Genomic DNA, 15,466 nt, shown 5'->3' with positions numbered 1-15,466 from the left:
GAAATCATTTAATCCCAACATGGTTTCTACCAGAAGCTCTGCTTTGGTCTGGGTTTGGTTGAAGCTCAGCTTTTGCTTCCCTTTGCTGAATAGCTCATGTAAACTATGGGATAAGAAGAAACAAATTCAGGAAATACTTGTGTATTTTCCTTTAACGGTTCAAAAATATCCCCTGAATTCTATCAAACACATCAGTTCCATGAAACTCCAGAAAATACATCAGTCTAAACTCTCTGTAAATTACAAAGAAGATAAATTTGTCACTGTTTATCTTCAACACAAATACTCCAGCACTGGAAGAACTTTGATATGTAGCCTGCATTTTTTTCCTATAGGTGGGTAAAAAAGACAAGTTCAGAAAAGATTATTTGATTGATAAACAAAAATGAAAGGTTTTATTAATGCCATAAACAAGCTTTTCTCTCACTTTTACAAAGTCTGAAGGAAGCAAAGCAGCAGATTTGCTGCTACAAGAGACTTGGAGATTTTTTTTCCCTGAGATCTCCAAAATGATGGTATTATACAAATGTCCTGTTGGGCAACAGGCTTCAAATGATTAAGGACAAGCCTAATTATTGTCTTATTTAATGGATCACGACAATGAAAAATCTATTAAATAGGAGGATGGCAGGACTGTTCAGAGAGTACATGGTAAGTGAATAATGGGTATGGAAAATGGATATTTCTTATTTTAGTATGTGTTTGTGTAAGCCTGTGTAACGCTTGTCTGGCTCATATCCTTTTGACCATGAGAATGTGGAGCTTCATAACAAGGGACAAGAAACCATACTTTATGCTTATGGGATGAGTAGTTTTTTAGTTCAGCCAACAATTAGGGACAGTCTGAACTCAGAAGATGAAGCTCTTGCTCCTGTGGGCTCACAAATGAATTGGGCTCTGTAGAGCTGGACTATGCAAAGGCAGGTTGGACAGGGCTTGGAGCAGCTTGGGATAGTGGAAGGTGTCCTTGCCCATGGCAGGGGATGGAATAAGATATCTGTAAGGCCCCTTCCAGCAGCAATAATTCTGTGATTCTGTGATACTACTGTAAACTGGTATTCTCCCTTAGGCATTTTGGGTGGTAAAAATACTTGTTTACAGAGTTTGGGGTATGATTGTTACTCCACAGGGTGCGCTGGGCATCTGCAAACTGTGCTTGGCAAACTCACACCCTGGAGATATTTCGTGGAAATTCCACTCACTGGTTTTTTGGTCGTTTCTCCACAAATTCCTCGTTAATACATTCTCCACTAATAAATCTTTTCATTGCTCAACCAGCTCTGCAGAAAACAAAAGTACTGTTGGGAGAGCGTTCGATTGCAACATTTCTTTCTACAGAAATAATTATCATCCAATAAAGTTGGAAGGAGCTTGGCAAAGTAAAATCCTCCACTGGGATTGGATCCCCTTGAAAAGACTCAAATTAATTTTGCTGTTGCCACGATTTGATTAGATCTTGTTTCACATGTAGTTGAGCTTCAAAACAGAGATTTATATCTGTGCAGCTAACCTGTGCAACAGCACTTGTTGCTCCTTTTAACTTTATTTAATACATTGAATGCAGTATATAAACATATTTTAAAGCATGTAAAAAAGCAAACCTAAGGAAAATATTTAAAGTACTGACTCACACACATGATGCTTTGTGTTTCTCTTCTTACACTGTCTGCAAAAACATCATGTGTTTTGGCCAGGCCATTGTCAGAACTGACAGAGATTAATTACTGCAGCCATTTGTTCTGTTACAAAAAAGATAAAAATAACTCATGAGTCATGACAACAGTGAACACTGTGGAGCCAAATTCTGCATCTCATTTGCCATTTTCTAGCTTCAGTGTAGAAGTAGAGATACGATTTTGAGGAATGGCAGTATCTTCAGTGTCTTGGTGGTGTTTGCACAACCAGAGAAGCCAGTGCCTGGCACTGCCTTTAGGGACACGCAGACGTGGTTCAGGGGAGGCTGTCCTGCTGCAGGCTGGGGAGTAAGCCCACACCTCCAATCCTCGGTCTTGTTTAGGGCTCCTCATGACAAGAAAGACATTGGGGGGCTGGAGAGTGTCCAGGGAAGGGAACGGAGCTGGGGAAGGGGCTGGAGCACAGGTCTGAGGGAGCTGGGGGAGCTCAGCCTGGAGAAAAGGAGGTTCAGGGGGGACCTTCTCAGTGTCTATAACTCCCTGACAGGAGGGTGCAGCCATGGAAAAGGGACAGGACAAGAAGAAATGGCCCCAAGTTGCACCACAGGAGGTTTAGAGCAGACATTTGGAAAAATTTCTTCATAGAAAAGGTGGTCAGACACTGGAACAGGCTGCCCAGGGCAGTGGTGTAGCCACCATCCCTGGAAATGCTCAGAAATTGTGTGGAAGTGGCACTGTGGGACATGGTTTTGTGGTGAACATGATTGTGGTGCTGGGTTGATGGTTTGACTCCATGATCTTAGAGGTCTTTTCCAACCTTCATGATTCTAAGATTCTATAAAAATCCACAGGATGTGCTATAATAAGCATGAAATTCATAAACATGACACACATGTGTCACCAGTGTGCTGCATCCAGGGTCTGTGTTGTGTGTTCCCTTTGTAGCATGGATTCCTGGGCTTTCCTCAGATGTTAGCAGGGGCCAGGGCAAATTTCTGACATAGTAATCATCCTGGGAGAACCAGTTTAATAAGGTCATGGACATAATCCATGCAAGAGACAGAGATAGGTGTGGTTTAGTTTCCTGGCATAGATCATAGAATTGTAGAATCATAGAATTAAAGAATATCCTGAGTTCAAAGTGGCCTACAAGGATCATTGAGTCCAGCTTTTGTCCCTGCAGAGGACAGACCCAACAATCCCATCCTGTGCCTCAGAGCATTAACCAAAGGCTTCTTGGGCTCTCTCAGGTTTGGTGCTGTGACCATTCCCTGGGGAGCCTGTTCAGTGCCCAGCCACCCTCTGGCTGAAGAACCTTTTCCTAATGTCCAACCTAAACCTCCCCTAACTCAGCTTCAGGCCATTCCCTCAGGTCCTGTCAATGATCACCACAGAGAAGAGATCAGTGCCTGCCCCTCCTCTTCCCCCCATGAGGAACTTGTAACTGCAATGAGGTCTCCCCTCAGTCTCCTCTTCCCAGGGCTGAACAGACCAAGTGACCTCAGCTGCTCCAGACGTGGCCATGTCCTGCACAGAGCTCCCTGTGACCTCAGAGGGACAGCCAGCAAGCAGGGAGCAGCTCTGGACTCCACACCCAGGCCCGAGGACTGCTCAGATATTTTTCATTTAACAGTGACTGGATCTAATAAAGACAAATCTGACTGAAGCCTCCCAACCTCTTCCTTGAAGTGCTCTTGTCTGTCTGGCCTGGGAAGGGGTGAAGTTGAGTGCCTTGTTGCTACAGTGCAAAATTGGGCAGCTCCTGGTCCAGGCACTGCTCAGCAGCAGAGTGATGATGATGATGATGATGATGATGATGATGATGATGATGATGATGATGATGATGATGATGATGATGATGATGATTCTCTTCCAGCTGTGCTTGTCCCTTCCCTTGATTTTTATTGGGCCAAATTCTCCGTTGAGGAGCTTGAGCCAGAGATGGCCAAAGACCAAATACGTCACCTGAGTCCCATCATCCCTGGGAGTGTGGTGATGCCAGACAGAAGGCATCTGAGGTCAGCCCTGCATGTGTTACACGAGCAGAGAAGTATCAGGACTCACTTTTCATTATTTTTTAAAAATCTTGCTGGCACACGTCTTGCGTGTCAGGTCGTTCCTTCACACATGCACATGTGTGCACTTCATTACAGCTTCTTGTCTCCCTCCCTTCCTCCGCCTTGCCCCGCTTCCCTGCAGTATCCTCCTTCCACCCTGGGGCTTGGAAGCTATGCTCAGCCTCTGCAGGAAAACTGCTTCCAGCTGTGTGCTGTGACAGGCTCTCAGCCGCTGTGCAGCTGTTCCCAGGCTCCTGCTCCCCAAACCAAGGGGATGGGTGGGGAAAGGCTGATCCCTGCTGCTGCCTGCCTTCTGCAGCAGTCGCCTGACTCTGGGTTTGGAGCCCACCCTGTGCCTGAGAGCACTGTCCAAATGTTCCTGGAGTTCTCTCAGGTTTGGTGCTGTGACCATTTCCCTGGGGATCCTGTTCAGTGCCCAGCCATCCTCTGAGTGAGGAACCATCTCCGAATATCCAACCCAAACCTGCCCTCACACAGTGTCAGGCCATTCCCTCGGGTCCTGTCACTGGTCACCAGTGAGGAGATCAGTGCCTGCCCCTCCTCTTCCTCCCCTGAGGAAGATGCAAACCACTGTCCTAGTGGATAGGAAGGTGCCTCCCACCCAGCTGACGTCTCTCAACCTCTCCTGGCCACGCCACTGTTTGTGGTCACTTCTTGCTTGGTGCTTCCAAGGCCATGTGTCTGCCTGGCCCAAGTTCCTCTGTGAACCCTTGTCCTTCTGGCTGATTCAGCAGTTTTGCCAATTACAGTCACAGCCACAGGGGCTTGGCTGTGCTCCTGCCACGCCTGGCTCCTGCTGGAAGAAGGGGAGGCAGGCAGACGTCTGTGCATTCTCTGGTGATGCACAATCCCCGTCCTGTGGTCACCGGGTAACTGTAAAATTAAATCAGATCCTTGCTGTTAACCAAAAGGCATCTGCAATGAAAGGAAGTTAAATGTAGAGCTGGAGGGGTTGTTCTGCTGCTAACAACACATTACAGGACCTGCTAGGAAATCAAATTCACTGTTCTATCCTCGCCCACATGATTAAGTTCACCCCCAGCTTAATGTAATTTATGTGATTTAGGATTAGGTGGGATATTTTATATTGATTTTACTTTCAAGGACCCCTTTTTTTTCTCCTGGACTTTGGTAAAATTGTCATTATTAATGGCATATAAAATGGCCACAAGTTGCACCACAGGGGAGGGTTTAGAGTAGACATTTGGAAAAATTTCTTCATAGCAAGGGTGGTCAGATACTGGAACTGCCCAGGGCTGTGGTGGAGTCACAATCCCTGGAAGTGTTCAGAAATTGTGTGGATGTAGCCTTGTGGAACATGGTTTAGTGGTGAATGTGATTGTGGTGCAGGTTGGACTGGATGATCTTAGAGATTTTTTCCAACCTTGATGATTCTGTGACTCTATAAAATCCACAGGATGTGCTACAGCAAGTATTAAATACATAAAATAGGGGGTTTTTCCCTGCTGTATAATCCTTCCATGAGGTAGAAAGTGGCCAGATACTCCCGTCTTCCTCTCTAGGGACCATTCAGGAAGCCAGACACAAAAAAAATCTGCCTTCACCAGAATTTGGGTGTTTTCCAGGCTGGGGGGTTGACCTCTGGGACTGGCAAAAGTGTGACAAAAGGTCCAGACCTTCCAGTCCATGACATGGCTGAAAGTTTGGCATCTCTCCCAGAAAGGGGGGGATGCAGTTTGTCATAGCAAAATGACACAGTTGTGTGACTAAAATCTGCTGCAACAGGGACAGAAACTGCTCAGGGCCCTCTAAAGCAATGCCCAACCATTTATTATGTGGGGTGAAAACACCTCATGGGTGTTCCCACCAAACTGCTGCTCCTGGCTTTGTCTTGTTTTCCTCTAAATTGGAAGCAAGATGATCAGCAGTGTCTCTTTTAAATTAAAGCACCAGCAAAATGGGGAACAAAAACCCTGGAGGTCCCTGTTGGAGCCAGAATGAGCTAAGGATGTAGAAGCAGCAGTTTGAAGGGAGAATATCTTTGAATAAACCAGCTGGAACAGGGAGGTGAGTTTCAGAGTTCAGGGTCTTGTAAATATCTGTGCTTTCTACCTTTCTAATAGAAGACCCTACCTCTTCCCAGACCCTTGGAAGCGCTTGGCAGGAGTATAGATCAAGAAGGGATAAGTCTGTTCTGTGATACAGATTGATTTGGTTGAATCAGAATTTAAAAAAAAAAAAAAAGTGGGAGAACACAATCTAAGGAATAATTCAACTTTTATTTATAGTTATTTTATGGTCTGCCATGGAGTCTAATTAATGTGGTCAGTAAACTCACTCTTTTTTTAAGATTCAGCTACAGTGATGGTCCTGCCCAAGTCTCAAGATAATTCATGAACAATTATAGATAAGAGAGAGACAGCTTTGAAATCAATGTTTTACACAAGAGCCAGATATTACAAAGATCAATGCAATAATTAGGTTTTTTAAAAAAATAAATATATCATACAGTTGAATTACTCCAGGGGTGCCTTTGTGTCTGAGGTTCAACCAGTGGATTCTTTTAATCAGAATTAGTTCTGGAATAGATTTTGCTGGCTATGGAGCTAAAAACGTAATCCTGGCTGGCTCATTCAGCTTTATTAAACATCATGACTATTTTTCAAAACAGGATCTCTTTCTTCTCTTCACAGAAAGGCTTTCTCATCAAATACAGACAGGAGAGGAGAGGAAAGGAAAGGAAATCTCAGCTCCATTGAAGCTGAAGCCAAATCTCCCATTGAATTCACTGGGGCCACAGTCTCACCTAAACTGCGTAACACATTTAAAAATGCTACTGGCCTGATAATTATACAAAATCGACCCCACATTTCTGTCCTGGGAGGGGAGAGGGAGAGGGAGGAGAAGAGGGGAACCTAACACACATCACTCTGATCCTGTGAGGCATTTACCAGTAGCATGTACTTGGCAAAAGATGTGATGTATGAAGTGAATAAATAACAAAACAGTCTGTGTTTCCTTATGTTGCAATTCGTAAATGCTTTCGATGCACATAAATGATCCTAAAAGACGAACTTGCATTTCCTTTGAGGAATCCTTGAGGAATCCAAACACATCAGCACCACAGTTGTGACTTGGAAACCTGAAAGTCATCGAATGAGGCAGACCCTGTCTAATCTGATCTGTGAAAAACTTTTGACTTGAAAGCAAGACTTTTCTAACCCTGACACTAAGGCATCTCCCAGTGAATCACAGTAAACCCAGACAACACCCCCAACAACTGGCAAACCATCAAACCCACTATGAGTAATCAGACCAGCAGCAGAAGTGATGCTGTAAAACACTGCCATACCCACTTCTTTACCTTTTCACCTACTGTGTGCATCACAGTCATGCCTGAGGCAGCAGGAATTGGTTAAAGCCACCTCATTTAAATACATAAAAAGCTAATGAGGCTTGCTGGAGGAGAGATGACTCACCTAAAGTCCTGTATGAAACCAAAAAAGTGAAGCTCCTCTTTTTTTATCCACAGCTACTCCCTTTTGCTTCAAAATTATCAAAGTCTCAAAAGTGCTTAGTGTGGAACTTTCAAACGGTGAGACAATTGCATGTACTTAGTGGAGATGCAGGGCTGCATTGGCTTAGATATGTGTCAAATGTGTCTTTTGAAGTCTTTTTCAGGGTCTGATCTCACTCCTAATGTCAGTGCAAGTCTTCAAGATCAGCAGAACCAGGTATTTTTTGTTGGTAAGGAAAGGAAAAAACTGGAGTCCTGGAAAGGCAAGAGCACACAGGTCTGGAATCAGTTACAGGGACACTGCCTTGAGATGAGTATCTGGCTATTTTTCAATGTGCTTTTCACTCAGCTCGGAAAATGGGGGAAATGCTATTTGATACTCCACTTTTAAATCCTGCTTGGGAGACAGGTGTTGCTTTGAACCCACATTATGGAAGATAACTGCAAGCTGGATTCCAGAGATGAATGTGAGGCAGATTAAGTCCAGACCACAATAATCTCTCTTCTCCAGCAACATCACTGACCGAGGATACTGAAGGCAAGCCAGAGTTCACACACTGGTTTATGATACTGTTAGCAAGTCTGCAGCCAAAACAAAAGTTCAAACATGGGTTTTTATGCATTTTATTTAGAAATCTATGTTCCGGCCATGATGACAAAAAACAATGAATTTCCAGAGTTTTCATCGGGGGCACAGATCCAGCTGAGTCTGCCAGGGGACCTAATTGTGGGTAGTTACCTCATGTCAGCTACTGGCCCTGGAGCACCCAGCCCATGTTTCACACTCACTTTAGGCAGACAATGAAGTGGGACATCCTCTGACAGAAGCAATCACAGAATCACTGAGGTGGAAAAAGACCTCTAGGATCATCAAGTCCAAACATTAACCCAGCACTGCCAAGCCCAACGCTAAACCAGGTCTCTAAGCACCAGATCTACATGGTTTTTGAACACTTCCAGGGGTGGTCACTGCACCACTTCCCTGTGCAGCCCATTCCAATGCCTGATCACCCTTTAATGAAGAATTTTTTTTCCAAATATCCAATTTAGCCCTTCTTGGTGTAATTTGAGGCTATTTCCTCTTGCCCTATCACTGGTTACCAGGGAGAAGAGCCTGACCACCACCCAGCTGATTCCTCCTGCCAGAGAGTTGTGGAGAGCCAGAAAGTCCCCCCTGAGCCTCCAAATTTTCTCCAGGCTGAGCCCCCCCAGCTCCCTCAGCTGCTCCCTTGTGCTCCAGACCCTTCCCCAGCTCCATTGCCCCTCTTTGGACTATTCTGCCCCACTTCCACCTTCACTTGTACTTCCAACCTGGAAATGTGGCCCAGCTCACATCTGCCCTGTACAGGGGATTGGACAATCAAGCTGGATTAACATATTTTAACCCAAATGTGCTGCCCCAATGCTTGTCTCAGCAAACAAGGGTGCAAAAGGCAAACAAGCAGCAACAGGCAAAGACAAGATGCTCCTGTTGGCACTGGAAGTGTCTTTTTAAGGCAGCCAGAGAGCTCTGGTGTGTCTTGGCCACTGCTGGCTGCTGTGACTAATTACAGTATTACACAGTGCTTTTTTTTTCTGGAGATTTGCCAGATTTGGAAGAGCTGGCTTCAGCTCTGTTGGATTTCTCACAGGGAACCTCCTGTGCCTCCAAGGAGTCTCCCCCTTACCCGGAGCTCACGATCTCTGTTATCTGTCGGGTATGGATGAGACACCCAGCTGTTATAATTTAGTCCCCTTGGCTTTCCCAGGTACCGGAATCCAACTCAATTGAAGTAAATGACAGCCTTATCAACTCCACAGACTTTGAAGCAGGCTCCAGCTACGGGATTGATCCAATACATAAATGCCAAGTCTGATTCCAGGAAGGGAGGAAAATCATCAACTAAAATTATTTAAAGGCTTGCAGATATATCTTGGCATGCTGAATGGAAATGGAGGAATTTCTCGGGGAGAATGTTAAATAATTCTCAAAATAATTGTTAGCACACACAGCACAGCCTCCAACCCACCTCTGTCACACAGGTTAGAGCTTCCTCACTGTAGTGAAATGCTCACAAGTTTCCATTGTTTATGGTTACACTTGTTATTCTTCTTGGGAAGAAATATCAAATCAGTGTCTGGCTGCCGAATTTTAAAATAAAAATTTGCTGTCAAGGTGTGCTTGTCACTCTTGTGTCCAACATCTATATTTACCTACAGAGCCATTTAGAAGGAGATTCAGGGAGTGCTGTTCAGGACATAAACTGGGCCAAAGCCCAAGAAACAAATCTGGCAAGCCCGAGCTCCATCATCACCTGCAGCTGGAAGCACTGACATCTACCAGCATCCAAATTTGCTTGGACAGATTTCCTGAGCACTCCAGTTTAAGATCCCTCACCTGAATGAACTCAGGATGTTTTATCCAGGCTCTGCTGCCCCATTCACACCTTCTGGAGCTAACAAATGCACAGAGCACCCTGTGTGAAGGTTTTGGGGTAATTTCAGTGATCTATAGCTGCCCTAGAACAGACAGCTGAGGGCAGGTAAAAAGCTAAAGCAGGGCACAGCCAAGCTCTAAGTAAGGAAAGAGACTTTATTAGTTTTCTTTCATTACTGAGATAGAAACTTCAGGACAAAAACTCTGACTAAAGACAGGGAAAACTGTGAACTTTAGCTTAAGTGTTGTGTGAACAAACTGTACTGCAGAAACACTGAGCAAACCTCTGGCAGGTACTTCTCAAATAGAACCACCTTGTGCCTGCTGCAATTAATGACTGGTTAATTGCATACAGTTCAAGAAAGAAAAGTCTTTTGTGACTGATTAGTCCTGAATTTTTAATTTAAACAATTTAAGGCAGACTTTGAATACCTGTCTAGCTCCAAAGCTGTCAAAAATACAGGGCACATCAAAGAGGCTCTGCTGCAGCCCTAAAAAGAAAAGAAACAATTGTAGTTGTGGTACTGGTAAACCTACAAGGGTTTCTCTGTTAATATCTCCAGCTACCACACAACCACAGGAACTGACATGATATGCCATTTTTCCTTTTGGGTATAACCATCCAAGCTAAAATACCCCATATGCTACAAGATTGATGCTTAATACTTCATTCCAGATGTGTTCTGGCTTAGTTAAATATTTAACACATTTCTAGAAGAATGTAGTCTATAATTGCATTAATACTTCAGAAGAATGATGTCCTGGTGAGTAAAGGGAAAGATATTCCAAGGCTGGCTGTGTCCCTACTCCTGTCAGTGACAGCAGGACTCACTCAGGTTACATTTAAAGAAATCTGATAATCAATAATCTCTATGGATGGCATTGACAGAGCTACATAGGCACAACCCTGACAGTGTTCCCCAGTAACATTGCCAAGGCCTAAGCAAAGTGACACTGCAATCTGATAAAATTCCAAACAGCAAAATCCCCATCTAAATTTCAAATATATCCAAGTAAAATAGCATGATACATGTTACTGGATGTATTTAATTGCTGTATTTTGTGCAGTTTTGCCTTTTTCTCTGTATCTTTTATAGCTCAAAAAAATCCAAAGTGTAGGCACATTCCCACCTTTCCCTAATTCTATCCTAAACCTCCAAGACAAAGCAATGAGACACTTAAATCCTATTTGGATGTGGTGAAAGGAGAAGAAAACACAGAGCTTCTTTCCTACCCCACACCATAGGCAACAAAGCAGCAGATGATTTATAAAAATTAATACTTAGAGAATTTAACAGTACATTTTCAGCTGAAATCTATGGTTCCATTAGGCATTAGGCCATGCTGGGTGTCTTTATAAAATTTATCCCTGCCATGGTTCCAGGATGGGGAGATTATGCCAGTATGACCATTAGAGCACCAAGATAAAACTGGGAGTGTTTATTCACAGGCACAGAGAAGAGTTGGGAACATGGTATTTATTATGTGGACATCAACTACCCTGCACAGGTAATTCCTATTACAAATCAGTCATGGAAAATAAAGGCAGCAGCAGGGGGAAAGGAAGACCAGAAACACAAGGGAGGGCTGGGATATGTGAAGATTCAATTTTAGTTAAAAGACAGACATTATTACTTCATTGTTTTTTATCATTCCAGATTTATTTAAAAGACATTATTCTGCATGTATCTTACAGGTCTTAAGACTGGTAAAACACTAGGAATAACGTGATAACCCTAGCAAATGAAGACATGGCTAAAATCATACCAGAGTGATTTTTCTTTTCTTTCAATAAAGGTTTGGACATTTCAATCCCATTTTTAACACTGGCCAGAGCTATTCATACCCAGAGCATTTGGAATAGTCCATTGAAGGAACAAAACTTGACAAGATGGAAACAGCAGACTACATTTGATTTCTGCAACTGCTGGCAAAAGCTGCTGGAGAAGTATCTGCACACTTTAGAAATGTTACATCAGTGACAGATGGAATTTTGTGCTTTAATACTTTGCTTGAAAAGTCTCTTTATCCAACATGAAGTCAGCAAATCTCTGCTGGAGCTCCTTTTCTCTCTCCTGCTGTCGCTGCACATCTTCCTTCAGACACTGTAGGGAAAACATCATTAAACAACCAGTCAGTTTTCCACCAGTCACACCCATGAAGATCATTACCAAAGGCTGTATTTGAGTTCCTCCAGAGGAAGAGCTCAGAATTCAGACAGAACATTGCTGAAATTACTTACTTTAAATATAAATATAAAACAGAGCAGTGAATGTAAAATATCAAGAATCACAGTTAGCTTACTTCAAATGTCAGGTAGCTCACCCTGTTTTTGGCAGCAGCTAAGAGCAAATGCTTCAAAAGGAGAGATTTCAAATTGGAACCTTGTCATTTACTAAAACAGGTGCTATTAGCAGCTATCAAGTGATTTAATATGTTTTAACTGTTATATTTCAATTAATCACTTCTGAGTTTGTAGACACATCTATCAGCATTTCTAAATAATCTTCACAAAATCAGTTTTAAGAACAGATGCATTTTATCTTTTTTATATCAAGTGGTTGAGAATATCTAAGCCTCAATGGAAGCCTCTCTTCTGGAGGAAAACCACATTACAATAAAAATTGTGCTCAGGTAAACACTTATTCCTTGGAAAGGAAGGCTGGTGCTGATTCAAACCTAGGACTGAGTCTTGATTAAGGGTTGTCTCATTAGCTGAATAAAAGGAGAATATCCTGGAGATCCTTAAACTAAGAAAAGTAGCTCCAAGATAGTGATTTCAGGTATATACCAGCATTTAATCTGCTGGCTTTTAAGGAAGAAGGAGATTTTAGACAAGTTTTAAATTTACCCAAAGCTCTAACAGTAATTAAAACAAACTAAAAAAAGAAACAAACCAAATCAAGAGAGAGATGGAAGTTGTGCTGATATGCATTGCAGAAGACTTATAAAATAAACCACACAAGGAAATAAAAAAACCCCAGAGTTAAAGAACACACTGCCAGATTAGTCCCAGCCTCTAATAAGTGTATCACAGAATCTTTGATATTGAAGTAAAAGACAGATGAATCTGGTAACAGCCAAAAGTATAATTTTAAGAGAGCATTAAAGACTTGATACCAAGTCAGGCTGTAAAGGTCAGAGCTCATGCCTTATAAAAACATCTTTTCCACGAGGTACCTGTGTCTGACCTCAGGTACTGGATTTTGGAATCTCACCTCCAGCCTCCGAGGGATGGCAGCATCCTCGTGTTTCTTCAGCTCCTCAAAGGTCCGCAGCTCCAGGTGCGCCTGCTCGATCTGGTCCCACAGATCATTCAGCTGCTTGATGAGCCCCATGGCTCGAGACTGGTAACCCCCAAGAAGGATCTTCAGCTTCTTCTCCATCTTGGCAGCCCTCTTGGCCTCAGTGGTCATGTGGCCTCTGTTGATCTGCCAGAAGGAACCCAAGAATTGTTTTAGTTACCCAGAATTCAAAAGCCAAGAGGGAAAAAAAAGGTAAAAATATACTGTGGAATGGTGTTGAGTTGATCACGTTCTTTCACTTCTATTAAAATAATCAAATTGCACATTTTACAACAATCTACACTTCTGGATTAAAATCTTTATAACAGACATAATACATTTCTAAAATTGTAATCCAGACAAAATCCATAAACAGACAAGTGACACAAATTACAAAATTCTGTCACCTGGGACACAACACCAATAACTGAACATACTTGTGTTAATATGTTATAAATATTGTATACAACATTTATAAATACCAAAGGTAACAGAAGCCTTTGTGTATTTTTCCACCTGGGGTAAAATTATATGAACACTAAAAGAATGAAATAGCCACCAGGCATCAAAGAAATATTTAACACTGAATCCCAGTCACAAATGGACTAAAGATGAGGATTAGACTACATTAAATATTTGGAAGAAATTGCTCCCTGTGAGGGTGGGGAGGGAGAGATTGCCCAGAGAAACTGTGGCTGCCCCTGGATCCCTGAAAGTGTACAAGTTTAGGTTGGACAGGGCTTGGAGCAACCTGGGATAGTGGAAGGTGTCCCTGCCATGGCAGGTGGTGGAATGACATGATTTTTACAGTCCCTTCCAGCCCAGGCCATTCTATGATCCTATGAAATCAAGAAAGAACACAGGCCTCCACCACTGAGCATAACTGGAGAGGTGCAACAGCTCACATCTCTGAACAGGGACACAAGGTTCCTTGTTGAGGCTTTTTTTAATGCTACTTCCTCAAAAAAATAACCCAACAAAACAAAATTATTTTTTTTAGAAAGGATTGTGTGAAGAATGCCAAGCTCAAGAAAAAGTTGAACTTCTCATATTTTGATTTTTGCCACACTTAATGATATACTAGTGCAGGACATGAAATATGATCTGAAAGTTTCTCAAGTATTAAAGCTTAAAAGACTAATTCAGAACCACAGTGTTTGAGTCACCAATCCTTGACCTGTTTCTTTAAAAATCAAAGCTTTGCTGGTGAATGTTCTCACATACAAAGAAATTACCAATAATCAACCAAAATGCAGCACCTTTTCATTGCTCCAATTACCCAATATATCATTTATTACCAATGAAACAGAACTCCTTTGGGAAGGAACTACTGAAGAAGGATCTGCCCTTCACAGTGATAACTACAGTCAGCCATCACAGTCTCACACTCCAAGCTACTGCAAAGTGTATTTCATCAGCTTTCCAACTGTACTGAAGTACCCTCTGTTACACAGCTGCAGGTTTCTGCAACATGCCCTCCCACTCCTTAACAATTTATCCACTCATTTAGAACAGTTTTAGTTAGTGGTGCAGAGATAAACAAAGTGAATGGTCAAGGGAGCAAACTGTTAATGGGTGAGTGAAAGAGAAATTTGACTTTCTGAACTGTCTAGTTTGCTCCTGGGGAGAGCAATGCAGACTGCTATGCTTTTCAAACTGTTGGCAATGTAGACTTAAGCTATGCCCAAGGTGCTTTAAGCATACAGAAAGGCGCCTATTTTTCAATATTTATATAAATCTAGAGAAAATTAAATAAATAGATTAGGGATTTGTGAGGATAGTCTCTGATGAAAAAGTATGAAAGCTTTAAATGTCTTCACTGGTAAATAATATGCTATTACTGCAACAACAAATACAGCTGAGCGGTCAATGAACTATTTTCCAATTACTGTTTCTTGGATGAAAAATGTGTGCTGAGCACCACTGACATTTAGAGATCATGGAATAGATGGATGCATAGGCAAACAGAATTTTGTTTGTAACAGAGGCCTAATGGAACAAAGATCAACTGTCCATGCTGCTCCCAGCATTACAGACAATGTAGAGTATGGATGGTATGAAGGAAACTCCTATCACAATGTCACTCTTCAGAGCTAAAAAAGACCATCTAGAGAAGTTCCACTCTTCTGTCATCTTGGGTGAAGATCTTATTCTTACTGTGAGGGTGAGGGTGAGTCTCTGGCACAGGCTGCCCAGAGATGTGGCTGTCCCATCCCTGGAAGTGTCCAAGGCCAGGCTGGATGAAGCTCTGGGCAACCTGGTCTGGTGGAAGGTGTCCCTGTCCATGGCAGAGGACTGGAATGAGCTGAGCTTGAACCTCCTTCAACCCAAACTATTCTGTGACTCCATGATCTGTCAAAAACCTAATTTTCTAATAAAATGTTAAACACTGAGTACCTGAGGGCATAAGTACAGTTATCAGCACTATCCCCACCACACAGAAAAGAGACTGGATCAGGGCACTGGTCACAAGCCCTGAATTATCCCCATGTTCCAAGCAGCACCAGCAGCAGTGGCAGTACTGACTTGGTCTCACACTTTTACACTCTTCAGCTGGGATTCACTTTGCTTGGCTT

General features: G+C 42.7%; 1 protein-coding gene across 1 annotated transcript in view; it reads right to left on the bottom strand.

The window, feature by feature from the left end:
• Positions 1 to 11,245: 11,245 nt before the first annotated feature.
• The window catches only part of CDC5L (cell division cycle 5 like), a 31,390-nt gene continuing 27,169 nt past the window's right edge, over positions 11,246 to 15,466 (bottom strand). Inside the window, exons 15-16 of the mRNA XM_064411661.1 lie at positions 12,825 to 13,037; positions 11,246 to 11,711 (exon numbers count right to left, since the gene is read on the bottom strand). Of these exons, the coding sequence (XP_064267731.1) occupies positions 11,607 to 11,711; positions 12,825 to 13,037 (318 nt within the window). The 3' untranslated portion in view covers positions 11,246 to 11,606. The remainder of the gene's footprint in view (positions 11,712 to 12,824; positions 13,038 to 15,466) is intronic.

This window comes from Passer domesticus, chromosome 3, assembly GCF_036417665.1.
Source record: "Passer domesticus isolate bPasDom1 chromosome 3, bPasDom1.hap1, whole genome shotgun sequence".
Taxonomy (NCBI): Eukaryota; Metazoa; Chordata; class Aves; order Passeriformes; family Passeridae; genus Passer; species Passer domesticus.
Note: the sequence above shows the minus strand (reverse complement) of the source record. Positions and strands in the feature narration are given on the sequence as shown.